Raw genomic sequence first — 22,601 nt, 5'->3', positions numbered from 1 at the left:
GACTGAGTACAAGATGAGTCTGCAACATCCTACTGTGGCCCAAACACAATAAGGAGATGGTCCAGAACAATGTGGACAGGACAGGACAGAGAAGCCAGCTTGGAGAGGCCAAATAAGGGACAAACTGAGCATCCGAGTAAACAGTGACGGTGATGGAGTGCAGTCCACTCAGCAGGAAACCTTGAGTCCTGACTGACACAAACGAGTAAAACTGGACAAGGAACAGCATATTTACAGAATTTCAAAGTACCTCCCTGCAAAGTACTTACTAAATCCTAAGGGGGAAACACTCACGTCACAACAGAGAAGCCTGGCAGACACCGCCGTAACCCAGGGGTCACGGTGAACACCGTATGTAACAGGACAAATTACACCCGTGTGTCTACTGATGGGATGGCATGAGGAGGGCAGGGCAGCGCTCCCAGGACACTCCTGTCGGAGACGTGTAAGCAGAATACAGCGGTGAGGACAAACCCAAAGTGAGGGGCCTCCTCCAAAACAACAGGCCTGAGACCTTCCAAAGGGTCAGGTCACACTAGTCAAGGAAGGACCAAGGAGAAGCTCAGGGCTGAGGGACACTAAGAGATGTGACAAGCAGACGTCACAGGTGGCTCTCCACCGGATCCTTTAGCTACGAAGGACACCATGGGGTCTGAGGATTAGGGGGGAATCATGTGCAAGTGCTAATTCCTGATTTTGAGAGTGGTATTACGGTTGTAACACCCACACTTACAGACTGAGGCCCCCCAAGCGTCTGGGTGCAGGAGAGGGTGGAGCAGTCTACCCTGGAGGCAATGAGGGGGTGCGGGGCCAACTGCAGTTGGACAGTGGTAACACAGGCCAGCTGAAGGTCGGTCTGCTCTCTGTCACCACCGCAGGCTGAATGCTCCTACCCCACAGGTGCCCTGGTCCTGAGCACGTACTTCCGTGGGGTCTCAGTGCCTCCCCAGAGCTGGGCCGTCCATTCCCAACCCAGGCTCATCACAGGTCAGGAGACTGAGGAGTGGAGGGCATTCACCAGACGCAGGGGCCAAGGCTGGCAGGTGGTGAACAGGACCCCCCAGGTCTGCCTGGCTCTGGAGCCCTACTTACACCACAAGGGTGTCATTCAGCTCGCAGGATGCCTCCCCAGTGTCCAGCATAGCCCTGTTTTACACACTGCAAGGCTCACAGCCATCTCCTTCTCCCTGCCCATCCGAAAAACCATCTTCAGAGGACTCTTCTTTTTCGGTACCATCCAAGTCTCATAAGAACGTTCTGTACTATTAACAAAGGATCTTTCTGAACTCTTTCTAGAAATGATGGAAGAGATGTCCAAGAACCCCTTCAGACTGACTAGCAGGGCCAGGCTCAGAAAACGTCTGTGTGCACACTTTGCATGTTCTTTGGAATCAACTACGTGAAATAATCTGAAAAGCATGGTCAGTTCCCAATCTGACTGCTCAAAAGCTCAGTTAAAGGGTTTTATATATAGTCACTGTGACCCACTTGAAAGCTAGGTTGCAATGATTCCTGCTGAGAGCAGAGATGGTGAAACTGCCCACTTCCAAAGGGCTCTGTAACAACAAAACCATGTTTCATAAACGTCCACTCTCCATCCTGTGCACCTCGGGGCCTCCACCTCCCCTGCAGGGCAGTCTGGCCACCTGCCAGCGATGACTCCGTGACTAGAAGCCCTCCACACAGACTGTCACATGGTCTCAGAGAGTCTGAGTGACGGCACGGAAACCACTCTCACATCAGGTGCCTGAGCCCCACGCCTGTCACGGCTCTGACACAGTGACCCGCAGCCTCCGGTTGGAGACAGTCGCCCCTCCTTGTGGACAAACGAGGGAGGCGTTAAGCCATGAACTGGAATCGGAATAAGGTGGTAATGATGAAGGAGGGACAAGGAGGCCACTACAATAATAATAAAAAAAAAGCAACAGAAAGTGTCAAAGCCAAGAGGAGGCATGACAATGATATGCAATGTGGCTCCTGGACAGGACCCTGGATGGGACCCTGGAACAGGGAGAAACTAAGGAAATCTGAACAAAGGGTGGCCTTGAGTTAAGCAGTATTAGCTCATTAATCATAACACTACTGGTTCCACGTTATATTTTTATAATATCAGTGTGATATTGGGTCGGTACTAGTGCACCAATAGTAACAAATGTACCAGACTAATGGAAGATGTTAATAAGCGGGAGCCTGGGTGCAGGCTATGAGGACTCTCTGTGTCATCTTCACAATTTTTCTTTAAGTCTGAAAGTTGTCTAAAAAAGTTTATTAAAAATATGTATGTACACATACACACACACACACACAGGTCTTAATAGAACAGCCTTCACCTATGGAACAATTCCTGAGCACTTTCCACGGGTGGCATCACCCAGTCCTCCCCTCCTGGGAGGCTGGCACCCTGGCCACTCAGTGTGGCCCCTCGGCACAGAGAAAGCTCTGCTCGTGATGACCAGCTGTCAGCATCAGAGGCTCCTGCGTACACAGGTTCTGTCCACCTGTTGCTCCCGAATGTTCTCTGACACCAGAGGCAGCACTGTGCAGTGACATTTTCGGGGACGAGGGCTTTATGGAGATCCATGCTTCCCCTGCGGGGCCTCCCCAGGACCGCGCTCTGCAGCTCTGAGCAGAGACACGGCAGGGCCTCGGTGCTGGACAGCACGGACGGCACATCGTGCTTTATTAAACACATTTTGGAGCACCGAGTCTGTTTTCTTATTTATTGTCCCTAGAGTCGTGAAGACAATTACCTCTCGAGTTTGGTAAGTGGGTCTGCAGGCGGCAGTGCCTCCCGACAGCTACACTTCACACTTTGGAAAGCTTTCCGCAGATGCCAGCAGGTAAAGGCATTTACCACATTCAGCATCCCAAAGGAACAAGTGCATTCCCGAATGCTCTGGGACACTAAACAGCACTCATTTAGTCTCACTTCCCATTTGACACTTGAAGACAATGAGCCAGTACACGGTTTTCCCTCAGCACAGCGGGAGGGGCCAGGGGAGCCAGGTTAGCACACAGCCTCTCTGAGACCCAAGGCCAAGGCCTCCCCGTGAACAGAACCTACCCCGGACCCTTCTGCTGTGGAAGAAACAGACTCCCCGGTGTTAACAGACACTAACTCTGGGGCACTGCTCTGTGCCCACAGCAGCCCTGCAGTGAGGACATGACCTCACTCCTGCTTCATAAGCTAGGAAACCGCCACACTGAGGTGAAGGAACTAACCCAGCAGCCAGGAGAGCGCAACCGTCTGAACACTGAATGCCCCAGCCAGGGTCCTCTCAAGAGGGAAAACTGAGTCATTTAAAGTGAGACTGAAAGTGGGGAGGGGCTGTCAGGTTAGGGGGCTGCTTTCGAGTCTGAAGGGCCTGGGCTCCTGTCTTTGTTCCACCGCCCCGGCTCTGCGGGCATCTCCCACTGGGCCCACTTCCCGGTCTGTGGGGTGGGGTACTGACCCCTGCACTGAGGATTCAAGGAGACACTGCAGAACCAGGCCAGGATGGCGGCCCGACTGCTTTCCTCTTTTTCTGGAGAAGTAAATTAAAACTGCATAATCGCTAGGACTCAGGAAACACAAGCGACTTTCAAAGGAGGATCAGATCCTCCTTTCCCTACCAGCCATAGCAGCTACAGCCCGGGTCTTACCGGAGACAGCCAGAGGCTGTACTTAGAATCTGGTTTAAAAAAAAGAGAGAGAGAAAGAGGTGGGTTTTCTTGAGCTTAGAAAAAATAGGAAATGAGGAAAACACAAGCACTTCAGGCCTGAATTTCGGACGTGATGAAGGCATGGAGGTGCTTTGAGCCCATGTGCTGTGCTCGGAGAATCCTCCCTGCAAAAGATGACCGAGTTCAGGAGCGAACTGTTGGGGGGGAGGGGGCGGGGTATAGAGAATCGGCCTGCTTAGCTTCTGAAAATCTAGAATGAACGTGTAAGGACTCATTGTTTTCCTGAAGTGTTGCCACACTTCTTTATCCTGGAAGATGAGGTAATTACGCAGCACAGATAAAAAGCTGCTGACGGCAATGATTCCTGGAGAACAACTCTGAGACAGGTTACGTCTCTGGAAGGTGGTTTGAGCCCCCGGGGACAAGCAGAGAGGGGAGAAGGCACCTGCGGGAAGAAGCTACCCCAGAGCTGTCCTGCTCGTAGTAAAGAAATCTTCGGTGCTCTTGACGCCGGCCTCTTCTTTGAACCGGAATTTTCTTGCTTTACTGGATGCTGTATCCACAGCTTCTAAAAAGGAGCTTTAACTCAGATGACTATTTAGGAGATAAAAGAGAAGATGACTGTCAAAGAGCATCTTCCTGCCCCACAGTCACTGACAAAAAGTTTCGTGTGCAAACGCATTTTTAACTCCTGTTTCAAAGCTCCTGCGTGAACGTCCCACATGCCTGTGTCTGCCACACTCCAGACAGTCATCAGTGTGGAGTCAGTCAACAGGACGTACCTACTCACGATCACTGTGCAACACAGAAAAGGAATGGACGTTCAGATCAGTTACAAGGAGGGTCTTCGCTCTGTGAAACCGCGTGTAAGACGATCCAGTGCTCACTGACGTGGCTACAGCAGCGCCCGGAACAGCCCGAGACAAGGGGTCCCGTGGCAGAGTCGTGGTTCTGCAGAAGTCACACCGGCTGCACAACTCGCTTCCACCAAGTAAACATGAGGCTCTTTTCAGGTTCCTCCTTCTCAGAATGCTAGAATTATTCTATAGAATAACCTATATTTGGTACATTTAGTACATTTGAAATGAAATCAGCCACAAGACTCTCACTACTTCCTTTCTGAATCTCTATGTCACTTCACACCACAACACTCTTTGGAAGAAGTTGATTGTAAGAAAAATTCATTAAATAAATGGCTAATTCAAAATCTTGACACTGAAGGCAACTGAGAATTCATTTTACAAAGGATCCTTCAAAACACAACCCCAAGATACACACGAACCAATCTTACACTGTGAAAAGGAAATTTCTTTTCCCTAGAACCAAAGTTTGTTTCACCTTCGTAGGTCTGAGAAAATGAAAAAAGCCTCCCTATTAAGCACTAAAGATGCCTCTGTTCCCATTTAAGGTGCCTCCAGAGCACATCCTGTCCAAAAAATACATATGTCTACAATACGACCTTAGACCTACTCTGCCGTAAGACTTCTACTATACTTTGTTTTGACAGAAAGCAGTCAGGCCAGAGGGCGGAAGAGGAGGTTGGTGAAGGCGTGGGCCTCTCTTCCCTCTGCTACAGCAAGACTGCTGACCCTTCCTCTCAGGGAAGAGCCAGACTGCTTTCCATGAATGAAGCAACCAACACAGAACATAACCGGGCTCAACACGGAGGCCCCGGTTGGTGTAGACCAGATCTGCTGCCCAGTTCCTTCTGGAGCTGCTTCACAGCCCAGGTCTCTTCTGGCTTAAAACGCTATCCTCCTTCCCCCGCCCTCCTCGAAGGATCTTTATTAAACAAGGTGGGGGTTGCTGGAGAGAGAAGGCCATCCTATTTCTTCAGGTCTTACGGCCCCCTTTCCACCTCAGCATGTCTAATCTGTCTGATCGTCTAGGGCGGTTCCTCTGCCTGCACCACCTGATGGACTGAGGCGGAGCAACTCCTCCCAGAGCCAGCCTGCGGTGGTCCAGTGATGCACAATGCCCACACGGGCTGGCGTGTGCAGGGTTCCAGCTCCGTCATCGACCCCTCGGGGCCTACCTCACACACACTGAGGTGGACACGCATCCGTGGACATATGGGATCAGAGATTTTTGCTCTAGAGCGAGCGGAGAGGCATTACGTGAGCGGCTGGTCCCAGTTCAGACCCACTATGACCCACTGCTGGACGCCCACTCCAGGCCTCAGCATGTCGCTGTGCCCCTGCTGCCTGCAGAGTCATCACACAGAGATGCGTGAAGCTGCACAGCCGGCAACAGGGGAGGCAGGTAAAGCGGCACAACGCTCCAACCGGTATCCAAGAAACAGCACAATGGAGAGCTGTTCTTTCAGAGAAGGGAGCGTGTGTAAATATTTTGGGCCAGAAGAAAAAGCAGCAAAGAGAGAGAGAAGCTGGAGATGGTAGGGAAAGAGACCAGACCTGCAGGGCCAGGGCTGGCAGTGGGGCAGGAGGACTGCAGGCAGAGAGAACTGGGGAGAGGAGGGCACGGCCAGGTACAGGGCGGAGAGCTCAGAGCCCGCCCCCGGGAAAACTGAGGGGAAAAAAGAGCACATTTTTCACATTTCTTCTGCTACAGAGGAGAGGGGTCGGTAGAGAGGAGAGGCTGGGTGTCTGCACGGGGCTCCCCGGGGCCCAGCCATCACTCCAGCCTCACAGGCCAGGTGGCCGTACTGCCCAATGATCTGAACTGTTGTCCCCCAAGCCTGCCTCTAATGTCCTCTTCTTTCTGTGTCACCAAGCTGAATTCTACCAATCTGCGAGTCTGAGCTTACAGAGCAAGAACCACCAGGCCCTCTCTGACAGGGAGCCACGCCCCTTCAGGAGGTCTGGGCCTGGCCCCTAGTGCCTGGCAGAATGCCTAATACATGATGATGATGATGATAGGAAAACCAGGAGGAGGGAAACTGGGTGCAGATGTTTGCGAAGTGGGCAAAAGGTGTTGGTATTTAAGGTTTTTTGTTTTCATGCTCAGTTCAGATTGGGCTTAAGGACGTTCAGTTTAAGGGAAAGAAGGTCAGGTCCCCTTAGGATCCTAGGGACAATGTGCAAACACAGATGACAAGAAGGAAGCTGTGAAACTCTGCTGGGGAGAGGTGGGAGCAGACAAGCCCGACTTTCTCTGAGCCGAGGCCAAAAGCAGGTCTCCGCTCAGGGTGCCGCTGTACCCCGTGGCTCACCCTGGAAACTTAAAGGCAGACACGTTTCCTACAAAGAAAGTGTCTCATTCTTGCTGCCCCCTGAGCACCCGTGCTAACAGCTCTGCTGGTCATGTCAGATCTGAGGAGGTAAGTTCCCCAACAAGCCAGGGCAAGGTTAGCTACAGAAGGTATTTCCCTAATTTAGAACAGAACTCCCTGCACGGGAGTTGGAGGGAAGGGTGCTGGACGTACATGAGGACACTCCGTAGACCAGCACCTTCCCTCTAGAACACGGTCGGGAAGGCTCCAGGAAGGGGCCAGGGCGGTCGAGCCCACGGTCACGGGTGAACTTGCTACTCAGGGCAGGAGCCTCCTCTGGGGCTTGGCTGTTTGCTGTCCCACCTCCTGGGTTCTTTGGTGCCTAAAGTCTTTGCTCAAAGGATCCAAATTTCACATCCATCCCCAAACCACATGGCTACAGCAGTAGCTTATCTTATGGAAAAAATTAAGGGAAGATAAGAGCACATTTTCCACATTTCTTCTGCTCCAAGGGAAAGGCAAAATATTTTCCAGCCAGCATAGGTAGGGAGATCACAAAGAATGTAGCTAAGGAAAATCCAAAGACACATCCAGGGGTGTGGCCAGGCTGCTAAACACACCACCTTTTCGAAAGCAGGAGAGTGGGGACTGCCATTTTGCATATGAAGGCTTGGAAAAAGGGTAACTTGTTAAAGGCATCTTCACTGAACAGGACTGAAGTCCAGGCTGTTCTCGTATCCCACGATTTCACCTCACACTAATTCCCCGACTAACCCAGCGCACAACTGACCCCTCTGTCATATAAAACCCACAGACACCAGCTGTGGTTTACTCCTGCTCTTTCTGTGTTAGAAATTTTGAGACTATGTTGTTAGAAGTACATCGATAGTCTTCTTTTCATAATTGAAGGTTTTCTTTATTTTTTACAATGTTTTTATGCTTTCAAGTCTATTTGCTTAATACCAATATCCCTGCACCAGTTTCCATTTGGTTAATATCTGCCTGGTGGACCTTTTTTCTAATACTTTACATACTTTCCAACTTCCTGTATATTGAGGTTTGAGGTGTGCCCTTTGAAAACAATACACAGCATGATTTTTCACGAACTATTCAATCAGAGAATCTTTCTCTTAGCAAGTATAATCTATTTTGCATTTACTGTAATTCACACTCTTTGTGGACAAATGACTGCATCTCATTTTGTGATTTTCTAACATGATTTTTGTTCTCCTTTCTTTTGCTTCCACTGGACCCGTTTTCATGAGTTTTTATTTATCTGGTTTTCTCTATTTCTTTTCCCTTTATACTCAGGGGAAGCGGTGCTTTCTACTCCCGTATTTTTAGGCTTCTTTCAAAAACGCAACCATGTACAGCTGAATTTACAAATCTTAGATAAACACGCCTCCTACCATCCTCCTTGGGACCCCTCTCTGTCCTCCGTGCTCAAGTGCTCTGCTGCTTGGCTCTGTCTTGTTTTTAACTCTCCCCCCAAATCCGTCGCCTTTTGTCTAACGGGTCAATCCTTTGATTTACAAACATATTTACCGAACTCTGTGCCCAGTCCTTTCTTCTTGTAGCTCCTTTTTTATTCATTTAAGTCATTCATTCAACAAATACTGCTGCACACTTACCTGCACCAGGTAGCCTTGTTCTCAGCGCTAGAGACAGAGACAGAACAAAACAAAGTCCTTGTTCTCACGGTGCTTACGTTACGGTGGGTGCTTCCATTACCCTGACTAAACTGAACGCTCCAGTTCTTAGGCAAGTATCTGAGTGGTGAACTCTCTCAGTCTCAGTCTATGTATTTCATCCTGACTGTTGAGTGATTGTTCCACTGCGTGTGGAATCCGGGTTCAGAGGTACTTTCCCTCAGGACTGCACTCCACTGTCTTCCACAATCTGTGGTTCCTGGTAAGAAGTCAGCTGTCTTCCTCAAAGTCATTCTCGCAGGTGTGATTTTGTCATTTTTCTCTTCTCGTTGTTAAGACTTTGCCTTTGGTGTTCCTCAGTTTTACCATAATATGTCTCAATTTGCACTCATCCTACAACTTCTTTTTAAAAGAACTTTTACCCTACCTCCTATAGCTTCCATATATATATCTCTCTCATGTTATGGTCATTGCTCCCTTCTTCACTCATCTTTCTTTCAAAACACAAAAACACAAAACAAAATGAAAGGCACATTTACCAAACAGCAGTGAGTTGTGGAAAGCCCTGGTCTGGGTACCTTACATGATGCAACCACACACACATACTTTGCTTCTCTCAAGCAGCCCTCACTGTGCCTATTTTTCAGATGAAAAAGTTAAACCTCAGGAAGGTTAAGAAATTTTTCCAAAGTCACACAGCTGGTTAGCATTACAGACAATATTGGAACTCCACAAACCCCAGGCTCTGAATATACCACCACCCCTACCTCCTGTTTCGAAGCACATCTTTTAAAAAAGAAATAACAAAGGGACAAGTCATGCTAGTCCATCGTTATAGAAATGCAAGAAGGACTGTTAATTTCTGACCATGAATTGGAATTTCACAAGCTAGTCAATAGACACTGGTACAATAAATATGGCAAAAACATCTAAGACATTTTTCAGGTTCAAGAACATCACATTTCACAAAAAGGTCAATGGACTAAACCATCTTTCTGCCCAGACATTGACAACTGCACTCTGAAATTCAGGCATCATTTCTGAATCACCTTCGAACACTGCTGGCTATGGCTAACTCATCTCAGATGGTGTTAAAACTGTAATTCAAAACTAACCACGTAGGTGTTTATGGGAAAAGACAGTACAAGCCATCGTTTTACCTGTGCTACTTCCTCGAAATCTTCATGACGTTTCTGCAAAGCTCGGGCCCGATGAAGAGACTTCCCCACACCTGTATGTTTGCTCAGAAATGCTTCTCCGTGGTTCTCAATCCAGTCCAGTACCTACAAGGAAACACAGACACAGATGCCATAAAAACAACGGCCGCCTTGTTCAGTGTTTAGGACTAACCGTGGAAGATGCATTCTGTTACCAAAGCTCTGTAAGAAACAAGAAGCAAAGGAGAAAACAAAATTGTGAGCAATGGGACACTAGTTTAACAGGTTAAGAATTAGATCTGCCAGCTTTCCCACCATGATTTTAATCAGCTCTTACTTCAACAGCGCAAATCTGTGTGCATATAAATGTTACATGCAATGATGATTAAATTAAATCTCACTTCATCTAACGCATGACTAAGCCACCAACACGGCCTGGCTTTTGTATAAGACAGTAGTTATCAAGCCACAGAGGACCAATTTAACTTAACATTTTTATATGGTTCAAAGCTTCACAACTCAGGCAGTTCAAGTTTAACTACAGAGTTAATGTTTTTCTGTCTCTTCTTTATAAGATTCAAAACATATAAGTAAAACCCAAGAAAACAAAACACTTAAATGCCTCTGTCTATGTCTTTAAGGATAATTTATTCTACAAACCAAGCTGTTGTGAAAGCTAAACATTCCATGAATTTAATTACTTACAAGTTCTTGTTAGTTGAAATCTACTAAAGAAAAAGAGTAAAAGTAAAGTAGGGTGACCTGATGTTTTTAAGTTCATAGTGGGACTAAGCAGTTCATTGGCTATTTTACTTGAGAAATCGCAAAGCACTGACAACATCAAACAAAATATTTACACTACATCAAACATACATTTTGTCTCTTTCTGCTGGAGAGTAGGTAACAGCAAAAAACTAAGCCAGTGACATCTGTAGATAAAACTTACACTAAAAGAAATTATTTAAGTATCTGAAGATGTATGTTAAGTATCTGAAGACATTCGTTAATGTGCTGCGAAGTACTGAAGGCTGCCTCGCACTCTGTAATTAGTAACCATGGTAACTAAGCCTACCGAGCAAACCGATCCTGGACTAAAGAACCCACTGAGGCCTTACAGCTAGGACCGTGGTCTAGAGGGCAGCCTGGAAGTGGACCAGTCACAGCGCTCCACTAACAGCAAAATCACAGAGGCCTCAGGGTGGGGGGTGTAACTTACAGCATGGTGAACATAGTAGTAACTTTGTATGGGGACAGATGGATACTAAATTTGTCATGGTGATCATTTCATAACATATGCAAATGTCAAATCACTATTTAGTACATCTGACAGTAACATAATATTGCCTGTCAACTATTTCAGTTAAAAAAAAAAATAAACAAAAGGGGCCTTAATGTGAGGTTCATCGCTACAAAAAGGATCCTGTGCCCTCTGTTACCCGCACTGCAGAGAGATCAGCTGTGCTGACAGATATCCAGGGAAAAAAGAGGCAGCTGGTAGGGCCAGAGCCTGCTGTCCACCTCAATTTGTCCCCCTCTGCTCCAGAGGGTCCTTTTTCCACAGGGTTTAGCAAAGTTAGCAGCATATTTAAATAAAGTGGCTCGCGAACCTGACTAAATCTCTGGGAATCCTCTGTAAACACCCCTGTAGCATGAGCAGAGGTGTGTGTGAGTGTGTGCACATGTGTGCACATGTGGGAGGGTCGGGCAGGTATAGAAGTCTGGCCCTGGGCGGGTGTTCAGGCTAAAGGTATACGTTTACCTTATTCCTACAGTTCATCTCTGAATCGCTCTGTCACCACCACCACTCTGCTAGTCACCTGGGGTCACACTGCCATTCTGCTAGTCAGCCGGGGTCACAGAGTAATTCCTACTAGATCCATGTGTATTGTCAGTCACCTCAGCCTCCCAGTCCTCCCAAAAACTCCCTCGTTAACCCTTCATTTCTAGCCCCCTGCACCACAGACATCCAGCATCCTTTCTGAGCTGCAGCTTCCTACCTGCTCAGTGGTGACAATAATGGTGGAGGGCTGTGAGTTTTCAATGAAATCTACATTAAGCACCTTACTGTCCCCACATGGTGAGTACAGCATGTGAGCCAACCCCACCCATAAATCATAACCCCTCACCCATAAACCACAGCCCCCACCCATGACCCCTCATCCATAAACCATAACCCATGGGGACTTCCATCTAACATTAAGTGCTTTGACAGCACAGGTTATGGCTATTCCATTGCTTTTTAACCAGTGCATTTAGTACATTATTTTTCTTTCTTGAGATTAAAAAGAGAGAAAGAGAGATCTTCCATACTACCATTAGTAAATAATCACATTCACCACCTGACATCTAGGCTGACATCCAACTGCTGAGCTGTTTGTGGGCCAGTCTCTTAGTGCCTATTATAAAACACAGGTCCCGTTTCACTTCTAGAGAAATGCCTAATGACAGCTTTAAGATGTCTCAACTTCGAAGAATGGATAGTTAACCGAATGTGCCTCCAGGCAGGAGGCCAGTACCAGGCGGAAGACAAGGACCAACTACATTAAGCCTGAAAAGAGCTGAGAGGTGTCTAAGTTACACGTATGCTATCAGATCTGCGTGAAGGGGCTGGGAGACCTCCTTTTAACTACAACGATAGCATATTCTATATATTCCTCAACAATACCTTAAAAAGAAAAAAAACAAGGTTTGGTAAACAGCAAACCTGATGACTACTGATAGTGATTACTGATACTTGCCCTCACGTCTCCTTCAAGTCTCAATACAGCCTTGAAGTAAGGGCACAACTTCAAAAAGTAAAAAGTAAACACTATTTGGTAGAAAGTGCTAGAGGAAGCAAAATACAGTCTTTCTGAAAAAATAAAACTTTGTTTTTTAAGCCTAAGAAAAGTGCTTCAGGAAGCAGAAGAAATAAAAGCTATTATGAACCAACCACTGAGGGTTACAAAAGGGTTACGATTTTTGTTTTATTAGTGGTTCCTTTAGACAGAATTGTAAATACCAGGTGAAATCTCAACAAACAAGAAAGTAGTTCAAAGAAGAGTGTACAAATTCCAAGCGCTGTTTAAAAACAGTAGCAGACAATTATGAAATCGAGCTCATATTCAAAACCAAACTTGCCCACGAGGCTTCTGCTTCTCTTAAGTCTGAGAACATTCCCCCGACTGCCAAGGAATCCTGAACGACTACACCTGTCCAAGGAGCATTTGAAAGGCAAGCTTGTGGACTCTTTCCATTTAGAACAGAAAAATATCTGCACATCAGGGGCTCCATCCAGCTAGTCCGGCTGGCCCCCTCCCGACCTCAGCGGTGGTGGCAGCTGTCACCTCCCTGCCTTGTGACCTCCAGCCACAGAACAACCAGGCCAGCCCAGGACCTGCTGCTCTGCTGCTGGCTCGAGGAGAAGGGCAAAAGCCGGTCCTCCCCGCAGGCTACCTGGTTGTCAGGCAGGAGCAGGGCTGGAGGGCCAACGTCACCTCCTCCCTGCTCAGAGGAAGTGAGACAAGCCTGGTCCTCTGTACACCAGCGCCTTCTAATGGGCACCAAGATTGCCCCAAGATCAAGGTCATTCCAAAGCGAGCCACCAACACTTTAAACACAGATAACCATCTCAGCAGCTAAGGCAAAATGTCAGGAAACCTCACAGGTTGTTGAGTTTCACTCCCCATTTGTCACGTAATTGCAAGAGTGAGCATGATGATGGCATGTCTGATCTGCTCATTTCTTCACTGGAAACTGCAGTCTGCCTGAGCCCTGGCCACTGAGGCAGGCTAGGACCTACAGCATCAGTCCTCACAGAGAGCTGGGCTGGGGGCCGCATCATGACCCTGGGCCATAGATGAAGACACAGGGCCAAGGACCCTCGGCCACCATGGAGAAGAGCCAGTCTGTGGACCTGGGCCCGGAAGCAAGGTCCATCCTCTGAACCTCCAGTCTACGTGGCCTCTCTTCCTCACCAGGCACGACAGGCATACAGGCAGCACGCGGAGGTCTGGAAGGAAAGAGCTGTTTCTGCTTCAGAACAGTTGAGGCTATTGCATAAAACACCCTGATGAAGTGACACTATTATGACAGACAGCAAAACGGGGGGTAGGTGAGCCAGCACACACAACCACACCAGGACCAAACACCTCAGGAACTGGCCACTGGCGCCTTCCACCTCCATCACGAGGAAGGGCCTGGCCATCCCGTGCAACCTGTCTCTAAAGTAATTTTCTGTCATCAGCCCCCACTACCTAATTTTCACTATGTTTTGTGGATTAATATTTCTAAGTAATCACTATTTAAGAACTTATGACTAAATACTAAACCCTAGTCAAATGGGAGACTCATTCTCAAGGACCTCCATTTCAGCAACACACAATGTACAGAACAACATAATGACATTTTTCCTTGAAAATACACAGCTGTTTACTTCAAGTATGTACTAGAACACCACCATGGACCACGTCACTATCTCCAGCATCACTTACTGAGAGATCATTCTGTGCTGTGCTTGGGAGCGCAATACAGGTTCATAACTGCTTTTTCACAAAAAGCTAAAACAGCTCTGAAATTCCAAATATTTTTTCAAGACTTGGTCACAAAAATTAATTGGCAGTAAAGACCTGACCTGAGGCTATTAATAGTCTTTATCGATCCCTTTAGTGTGAGTTCCTGTACATCTGGCTGCAGAAATCTCCATGCACTTGATCGTTGGGGGGGGGGGGGGGCGGCTCTCAGATCCCCCTACAGTATTACATATCACAGTGCATCTGCTCTGTTATCTTTCTCAACTTTGACAAATTCTTAATTCCAAAAAACATTTCTCCCCAAGAAAGTAGAAAAAAGAATGAAAATTTTTATTATTATCTCTATTGAGCAAGAAATGGAGGCTCAGAAAAGTTAAGTGCCCAAGAAAGAACACCTAGAAAAAAGATTCAAATGCAGAACTTCTCAACTCCAAACACATGCCTTTATCCACCATCACACTGTGTCACAGCACGGACTGTAGTATTGTATGGAGTTCCAGCACTAGGATTGACTGTTTATGAAAACGACACAAGTCCTCTGACGTAAACCCACCAAGAGCACATTGAGCTGGTCTCTTTTTCCTGGGAACTCTGAAAGCAGAGAACATTCAGGGAAAACACACAGCCATCTGTCCATTTTAGCTACTATGTTCAAGAGACAAAGCACAGGGAGTAAGTGTTTCCAGTCGTAATAATGAGAGTCCCCTCCCTCTCAGTCATATTTCAAGCACAAGAAATAAAACAACTAGCTTTTCTGATTCTGTGCTTAGTTTAAAAAACAATTAGATGAAGCAAATGAAAAATAAGGTAATTCTAAAATATTCTGAATTTGTTCTTTTTTATATAAAATCAGATTTTCCAGATGCAAAATACGAATTTTCCCCCTGCCTTACCCTACCTTCCCTATGAAACCCACATTAACCTAGTTTCACTTAGTTTCTTCCTTGTTCAACTCGGTGGCTGTTATTTAAACCATTGTGGATGCCAATCTAGAAATGGACGTACTGTGTTTCTAGTTCTGCTTTTAAATAAGTGCTCCTGAAAAATGCACTGAGACAGAGTTTCTCTGATTATCAAACCAATGAATGGTATTTTGGTGATTATAACAAAGAATGACTGAACAACTAAGGGACATCACTTGAAATTTGCTAAACTTACATGGGAGATCAAAAAGGAGGTCTGCTCTTAGACAATGTGCCTTTTACTAGAGGCTGGGACTCAGCAATGCCTAAGATGGATATCCAGTATTATGCTGTTAAGGACATTTAAACACAAAGTTAAAAATCAGAAATGAAGGAATCCACATACTCACGCTACCTTAGCCTGCCTGAGACTTTTTCCTAATGCTTAGAGTGCATTTTACTCCTGAAACCAATCATGCTCTTCCTCATCCAGTGGGGGCCCAGCTATCCCCTCAGCTGCTCATAGACAAGGAGGCGGTGGCAGCGGTGAAGAGATGCCAGGACCAGAAATCAGCGCCCTCTCCCTTACATTCCCTCATCCACTCCTAAGGTGAATGTCAACAGTGAATGGGAAGAAATAACAAAAATCTCCTTAGCAGCCGCAGTGATGGGCACTGCAGCTTCCACGGAAGCCCCTTCCCCCAGCCTGAGAAGCCCCACTTAAATAGTCTGCCTTAAGGAAGATGTCAGCCTCACTCTTTGATTAGCTCAGAAGTGAAGCATCCTCCTCAGGTCACAGGCAGTGAAGCAGTTAAACCTCTAGGCTTCCTGCAGCTTCTGCCAAGTCACTCAACTTTTTCGAGGCTAGATTTTTTTTTAACCTGGAAAATGAAGGGCTTGGCCTGACATGATCACCAGGGCCTCTAGCTCTAAATTCTGTGATGTGCATGGCATGACATTTACAGTGAAATGAAACCAACACAAAATTCAACATGCATCTGTGGGCTCGTGGGGACTGAGGGAAGAAGGAGGAACTTTCTAGGTCCAGCATTCGCAGCTGCCTGACAACAATGATTATCTCCCCTGACACACACTTCTTTAATCTCTCCAGTGGAGCCCAGAACTCTCCATATCTTCAATCGCTGTATTTTGAAATTAGAATGATGCTTATTCTAAAACTACAATCATTCTTAGTACAGAAATACCTTTTTAAAAATGCTTCTAGTACACTCCAATGTATACTAAGCCTAATGCTCACTTGGGAAAAAGAAACTATTTAAAACAAGAACAAAAAACCTCAGTCAGTTTACACAAACACGTGATACAGAACCAAACTCCCTGCTTTACAAGAGCCACTTCTGCTCAGCCCACATGAGAGCACGTGAAAGGTCAGGGGCAGGTGCATCCTTCCTTGGCCAGGAGGGAGTACAGGTGAAATCAGTGAAGAAGGGCTCACGAAGAGGCTGGCGGCTTCTAAACCTGTACCTCATCTATCCATCCATCTGTGTACCTTCTAAAAAAATATAAATCAGTTCTCCTGATATTACCCTAGTTTTAATTACCTAAGTACATTAAATTTCTTAAGGAAAACAAAGAAGTTTAGGACGGGAGGGAGGGAAGACAGAAGACAGGCAGGTTATAATTCATATAGTCTCACCTTGGATATGCCCTTCAAATGCCAACCAAACCAGCAATCTACCAACAGGAGTTAATCCTTTTCACAATTTTCTAAACTTAAAAAAATTATTTTTCCCATTCTTGGTTTGTAAATAAATATAAAATAGTCCAAAACTGTCCAAGAAAAACCTTAATATGTCTAAGATGTTATCTGGGAAACGAGTCCAGATGTTATATTTAGCTTACGTCTAGTTATTGCATGACAGAAACACACAAACATACACACACGTGCACATGTGCGGTCTCCCCTGTCCAGCTAGTCACTGGGCGCTGTCTTCTTAGGGGACCCTGGCAATGGGCTGGCAGTCAACAGTAGGGCATCCCAGACTGCCTGGATTTTGTTCATGGTTCCGCCCGCTCCTGGGCATCCCGGCTCCTCAGTGCGTGTGTCCCTGTGGGCTTGATGACCTCAGCTCCCTGCTCACTTCTGATTGACCCCAGTCCCCTGAGCTCCTGCCCCGCTGGCTCACAGCGCCAGCTCACATACCCACATCCCAGTACCACATCCGCTGTAGGGAAGAGATCCGTCCATTTCCCCAGTCTTTCATCCTCACCATTGAACTGTCAGCTCCTCCCAAGCTGTGGTTACTAAGGTTACTCTGACAGTCTCTGTTCCTGTGACAAAAGGTAAGGAAAGCTGGCCCCAAACCCACCAGGAAGATCAGCGGCCAGCCTCTACCTGCTTTATGATTGGATTACCACATTCTGTTGATTCTTATTTTGTGGTTGGCTTTATTCCTTTGATAACTATGTAAGTTTAAAAAGCTAAAGATCTAATCTGTTTTTAGAAACAATAATTAGTACATATATGTAAACTAAAAATAAATGTGCAGGTTCCCAACCCCTAACCACTCGCCCTCCAGTTCTCCCTAATTCCAAATGAGAAGCTCTCAGAAAGGACGGCAATCATCTAACCGTTCTTACCGGGAGGCACAACCAGGACCGTGAGCGTGGGAATGTAAGCAGGAGAGGGTTACACAGCGAGGCCTGTACAGTGACCCTGATGAGTGGGACGAGAAAAATCCGTCCTTCTGCCTTAAGCTAACGAGCACAGAACAAACGAGGTTCAGGAACCTTCACGTAAGAGCTGGGTTCAGGGTGGACGGGGCTGCTGGGTCAAACACCGCGGGGAGGTGACTCTTACTGGCAGGAGGCCAGAAGCCGAGGCCCCACGGCAGAACTGTGAAACAGCTTCTCTGTGGACCTGAAACCCGTCTCTTTCTGTTCAAGTGGTCAAAATCTTTACTATTTTAAGGATCTCACACACTTGCACAATTCCCATGCACTGAAATTACCATCTCCTTCTGGGCCACCCCTGGCTCCCTAACATCAGTCAAAGCTCCTGGTTCCTGCATGAAGATCTCCTGGTTAGATGACGCGATTCCCACGTGAGGCCAGCCCTCCCCACTCCAGAATTCACGAAGAGACTTTCGCCCCAAATTATCTTTAATTAGCAGAATTAGGGAATTCCTTAACTTTCTTCATTCATTCAGTCCACAGACACCAAGGATCAAGGATCTACTATCCCAGACACTTGGGGAACACCAGAGGTTAACACAGACTGCTGCCCTGCAGACCTTCACTTCTGTTCCCTAGACACCCCCCCCCGATGGCACAGAGGTCCATGAGGGGGACTGAGCCCGTCTCCTCGCCTGAAGTGTCACTCTCGTGCTGCACTTGTCACCCCACAACCAGAGCCACCTTTCCACCGCACGCAGCATTCGCCATCCACTCCCACAGCATCAACTCAAATGCACGGCACGTGGTCCTTCAGGGTTTGATCTCAAAGTGGAGAACTGCATTAACCACTCTGCAGGGTGGCTGTGGGCACCAAGAGAAGAGAGACCCCTAACTTGCCCACTAGCGAGTACCCACGAGCACCGAGGGGAGCCCGCTGCCACGCGGATGTCCCTGCCCTCAATCCTCACAGCCACGCAGTCCCTGCAGGCCTGCACCCACGCACAGCACTCGGGTTCACAATGTCCCCTCGATGGTGTCCCAAAGCTTTGGAAACAACTCCCGAGCCTGTGACACGGGGTCACCTTTCCACACCTGCCCAGCTCGGCCTCCTCGCCTCCTGTTCTGCCCACCCTGGCCACCTGCTGTTCTCAGGCAGGCCCACCCTTTAATGTCTCTGCTGTCCTGGCAACCCCTGCTGCCCAGTCCTCAGCCTCCAGACTTCTGCCCACCTGTCGAGGACCAGCCCAAACCCCGCGCCTCCCCTGGAGGCCTTCCCGCTGCCCCAGCAACTGTCACTTGCACCCGTTACAGAAGCCTTTGTCTTCCTGATACACGGCACCCCTGATGCTTGAGAACACAGACGAAGCTCCCTGGAACCCGACAAGTGCACAAGTCATCACAGCCCAGATGTGTCCCACCCAAATGCACGTGTGAGGTGGGTGGACAGCAGGGACAAGGGTGGCAAGCTTTATCCACTCCTTCACTTGGTCCCACCTTAACAGTCAAATTCACATCCTGGCAAAACGACACCCTGCGACAATCAACAGCATCCATGAATCTCAGCGTGCTGTGGTCTAACGTATTTGACTATTAAACCATCGACTCTCACAAGATTACAATTCCTTGAGAAAAGGAACTTTGAGCTAGTCAACACATTTATCTCTGTACCTCTCAGAATATCACACGTTCAGTTCAGGTGTTTTGTATAAAGAATGAAGTGTGGACAAGAAGAATCTAGAGTGGGCCAGCCTTGCTCGACCATTTTTTTAATCTTAATGGCCCAATACCAACCTGAAGGGAGTTTTTCCAAGAGGTAACTCAGCAGGTGTGATGCTCACACATTCAAAGGGCTGCAGTGGGCGGCGGGGGGCTTCTGTTTAGGAGAAGGTCTCCCTGTCTAAGGGAGAAAGCCTACTTCTGGAAAGCAGATTTCCAGGGCCCACTGACCTCACTGGACGTGTTGGGGTGACTAAGCCCCACCAGCCCAAGAGGTGGGCAGACACGCCAGCGAGTGGGAGGACGAGTCTGACGGCAGCCTGCTGTGGACTTCGTCCAGACTCTCCTCCCACTTGAACGAGTGCAGCAAAAATAAACTATGTAGTTAGAGTCAACTAAAGCACACCCTAAACTGAAAAACTCCGCCTGGCAGGAATACAGCTACTCACTCATTAATTCAACGAAATGCCCACTGAGGCTTGCCCTAACAGTAAACAGCAGGCAACTGGAATATGTATATTATTTGACCATCAAGAAATAGAACAAATGGTATTAATTTTATTTTGAAGCTAAGGATGACAGCAGGTAATGTTGCTCAGCAGCTAGCAAGTGTATGTGGGCACGTCTTTACCGCCTGCCTCCCCATCCTGTGATCTGGACCCACGGTCAGCGCTATGACCCTACACCACAGCACGACTCCCACCCGAAACACTGTCCATATAGAAATTGGGAAACTGCCTTTGCTTGTTAAGGGGGGAAGAAAAACCTAATCGCTAAACCAAAATTAGGCATATTTTAAAAATCAAACTCCCCGTGCATCGCCCAGGGCTCCCTTCCTTGGGGCACACGCTGGTCTCACATCTTCTCTTCCACAGACAAGCGCGTACTCTTCTTAGAGGCTGTCTTCACAAAAGTGTCCGTATTTCTTGTGTGGTAAGTTGCTTTTCTTTGCCCTTGGTACTACAGATGCCTTTCCATGACCCAAACAAAAACCACATGTGGTATCTCTAATTAGCTATGTTTTTGTGGATTTTTGATTGTTTTTGTCTTTACAAGTTTATCTTCTACTAACTACGCTGACAAGGTCTTTCCTTCATTTATCCTCAGCTTACCTTTCCTGCTCGATGCTCAAGATGGCAAAATTTTTCTCTGTGTGAATTAATTTGAGTTTCAGAAACACATGCTCGATTTTGACATCCTACGGGCTCCTCTGAGGTAAAGTGTTTGCTTTGCTTAATCTTATCAACTCTGCTCCTTGCTTCACAAGTCCAGCCGACATAGCAATTTCCTGTTTGCACAACACGTCCAAACCATTCCCGATCATTTAATCGACAAAACGCTTCACTTAAAGAGCAATCACTGCTTCTGTGGAATGTTAATAGGGCCAGAGGGTGCAAAACACTTTCTCCTGCTGACATCCAACCCTGTTCTTGTTCTTGAGGGAAAAACAGCTGCTTAAAGAACTGATCTCGTAATTATCATAATTACCTTTCTACATATAAAAATTAATGTTTGCTGTTTTCAAATTCAAGCACAGTGAGTACCTGGTACCAAACTAGATGGTTAGACTCATCAGCCTATTCCCCAAGGCTTCCTTTCCTGATATGAGCAGCCCAGTGGCTTAATCTCATGCGACGTGGCGCCCCAAGGAGGTGGGGGGTAGCCCCGGCTGCTACTCCAGACGCAGGTCCAGGAAGTACGCTGGCCCTCAAGCACACAGAGTGAACAGCGGACCCAAGGGATACGGAAATAGGTGGGAAAATCCTTTAATAAGCACATTTAAACTATTAAAATTTACAGTTTGCGACCGTTTTTGGACAACTAAAAAAACCCACTAATATTGGTGCTTCCAACCTCACGATTTCATTTCTCACAGTAACACCCAGGCTTTGACTCCTCCATCTAGACCCCTTCCCTGGCAATTCCTTTCTGTGACTAAAACAACATTCTGAAGAAGAATGCAGGGCATCAAAATGATCGTTCCTGACATGCACCCCAATGTTCACAGCAGCGCTATTGACAACAGCCAGTACATGGAAGTAACCTAAATGTTCATCAACAGATTGCCAATAAAGAAGTTGTGGTCTATGTAAACAATGGAATACTACTCATAAAAAAGAATGAAATGCCATTTGCAGCAACAGGATGGACCTAGAGATTGTCATACTAAGTGAAGCCAGCCAGAAAGAGAAAGAAAAATACCATATAACATCACTTACATGTGGAATCTTAAAAAAAAAAGGGGGGGGGGGGACACAAATGAACTTCTTTACAAAAGAAAGAGAGACTCAAAGTCACAGAAAATAAACTTACAGTTACCAGGGGGAAAGGGGTGGGAAGGGATAAATTGGGAGTTTGGGATTTGTAAATACTGCTATATATAAAATAGATAAACAAGGCCCTACTGTACAGCACAGGGAACTATATTTAATACCTTGTAATGGTCTATGATGAAAAAGAATATGTATATGTATAACTGAATCACTATGTTGTACCCCACAAATTAACACATTATAAATTTACTGTACTTCAATAAAAGTAAAAAATTAAAAATAAATAATAAACAAAAACTAAAATGATCATTCCTGAGGCACTTTGTACATGAAGCCTTCAGAGAACTCCCAAACCATCAGCAGAATCAAAGCATACTGTATGAAAATCAAAAACTATAGAGCAATTAAAAGGATGTGGAAGTCACCAGATTCACATTACAGGAGGAGTGATGGTCAGTGCAGGCGGAGAATCTACGTGTCATCAGGACAGGTCTCAGCACCCCCTTCAGCAGAAACCCCCTCATTTTCAGGCGGTACTTGGGGCGTGTTACGCTGGAGCTCCTGCGTGTCTTCCTCACACCCAGAATCCCTCGTCCCCAGTGGCACCTCACTCAAACCCTTGCTTTCCCCTCCACTGTGAGGCAAAGACAGGACTGTTATCTTATTTACTACCAAAGATATATCATATCTTATCAGCGCCCACAGCTGCAATCCTTAAAACCCTGGTAGCAGGGCAGGCTTCCTTATCTCATGACAAGGAAATTAACAGTATGAGGACTGGGCTGACCCTTATGTTTGTAACAACAACAAAGATGTCGACTGCTTAGCAATGAATGGTCATTAAAGTCCACTTTTCACTGATGAGACAACTATTCATTAAGTACCACTGGGCACCTCGGACTACACTCTCCACCAAGTGGG

At 46.9% G+C, this 22,601-nt stretch overlaps 1 protein-coding gene across 4 annotated transcripts in view; it reads right to left on the bottom strand.

The window, feature by feature from the left end:
- Nucleotides 1-22,601, bottom strand: part of TRIO (trio Rho guanine nucleotide exchange factor) — a 332,063-nt gene that overhangs the window by 152,781 nt on the left and 156,681 nt on the right. For all 4 annotated transcript variants that reach the window (XM_074356326.1, XM_074356339.1, XM_074356335.1 and 1 more), the window contains exon 10: nucleotides 9,645-9,767. In XM_074356326.1, coding sequence (XP_074212427.1) covers nucleotides 9,645-9,767 — 123 coding nt within the window. The remainder of the gene's footprint in view (nucleotides 1-9,644; nucleotides 9,768-22,601) is intronic.

The sequence above is a fragment of the Camelus bactrianus genome, chromosome 3 (genome assembly GCF_048773025.1).
Source record: "Camelus bactrianus isolate YW-2024 breed Bactrian camel chromosome 3, ASM4877302v1, whole genome shotgun sequence".
Lineage (NCBI taxonomy): Eukaryota > Metazoa > Chordata > Mammalia > Artiodactyla > Camelidae > Camelus > Camelus bactrianus.
The sequence above is the reverse complement of the archived record's forward strand: the minus strand, read 5'-3'. Positions and strand labels throughout refer to the sequence as shown.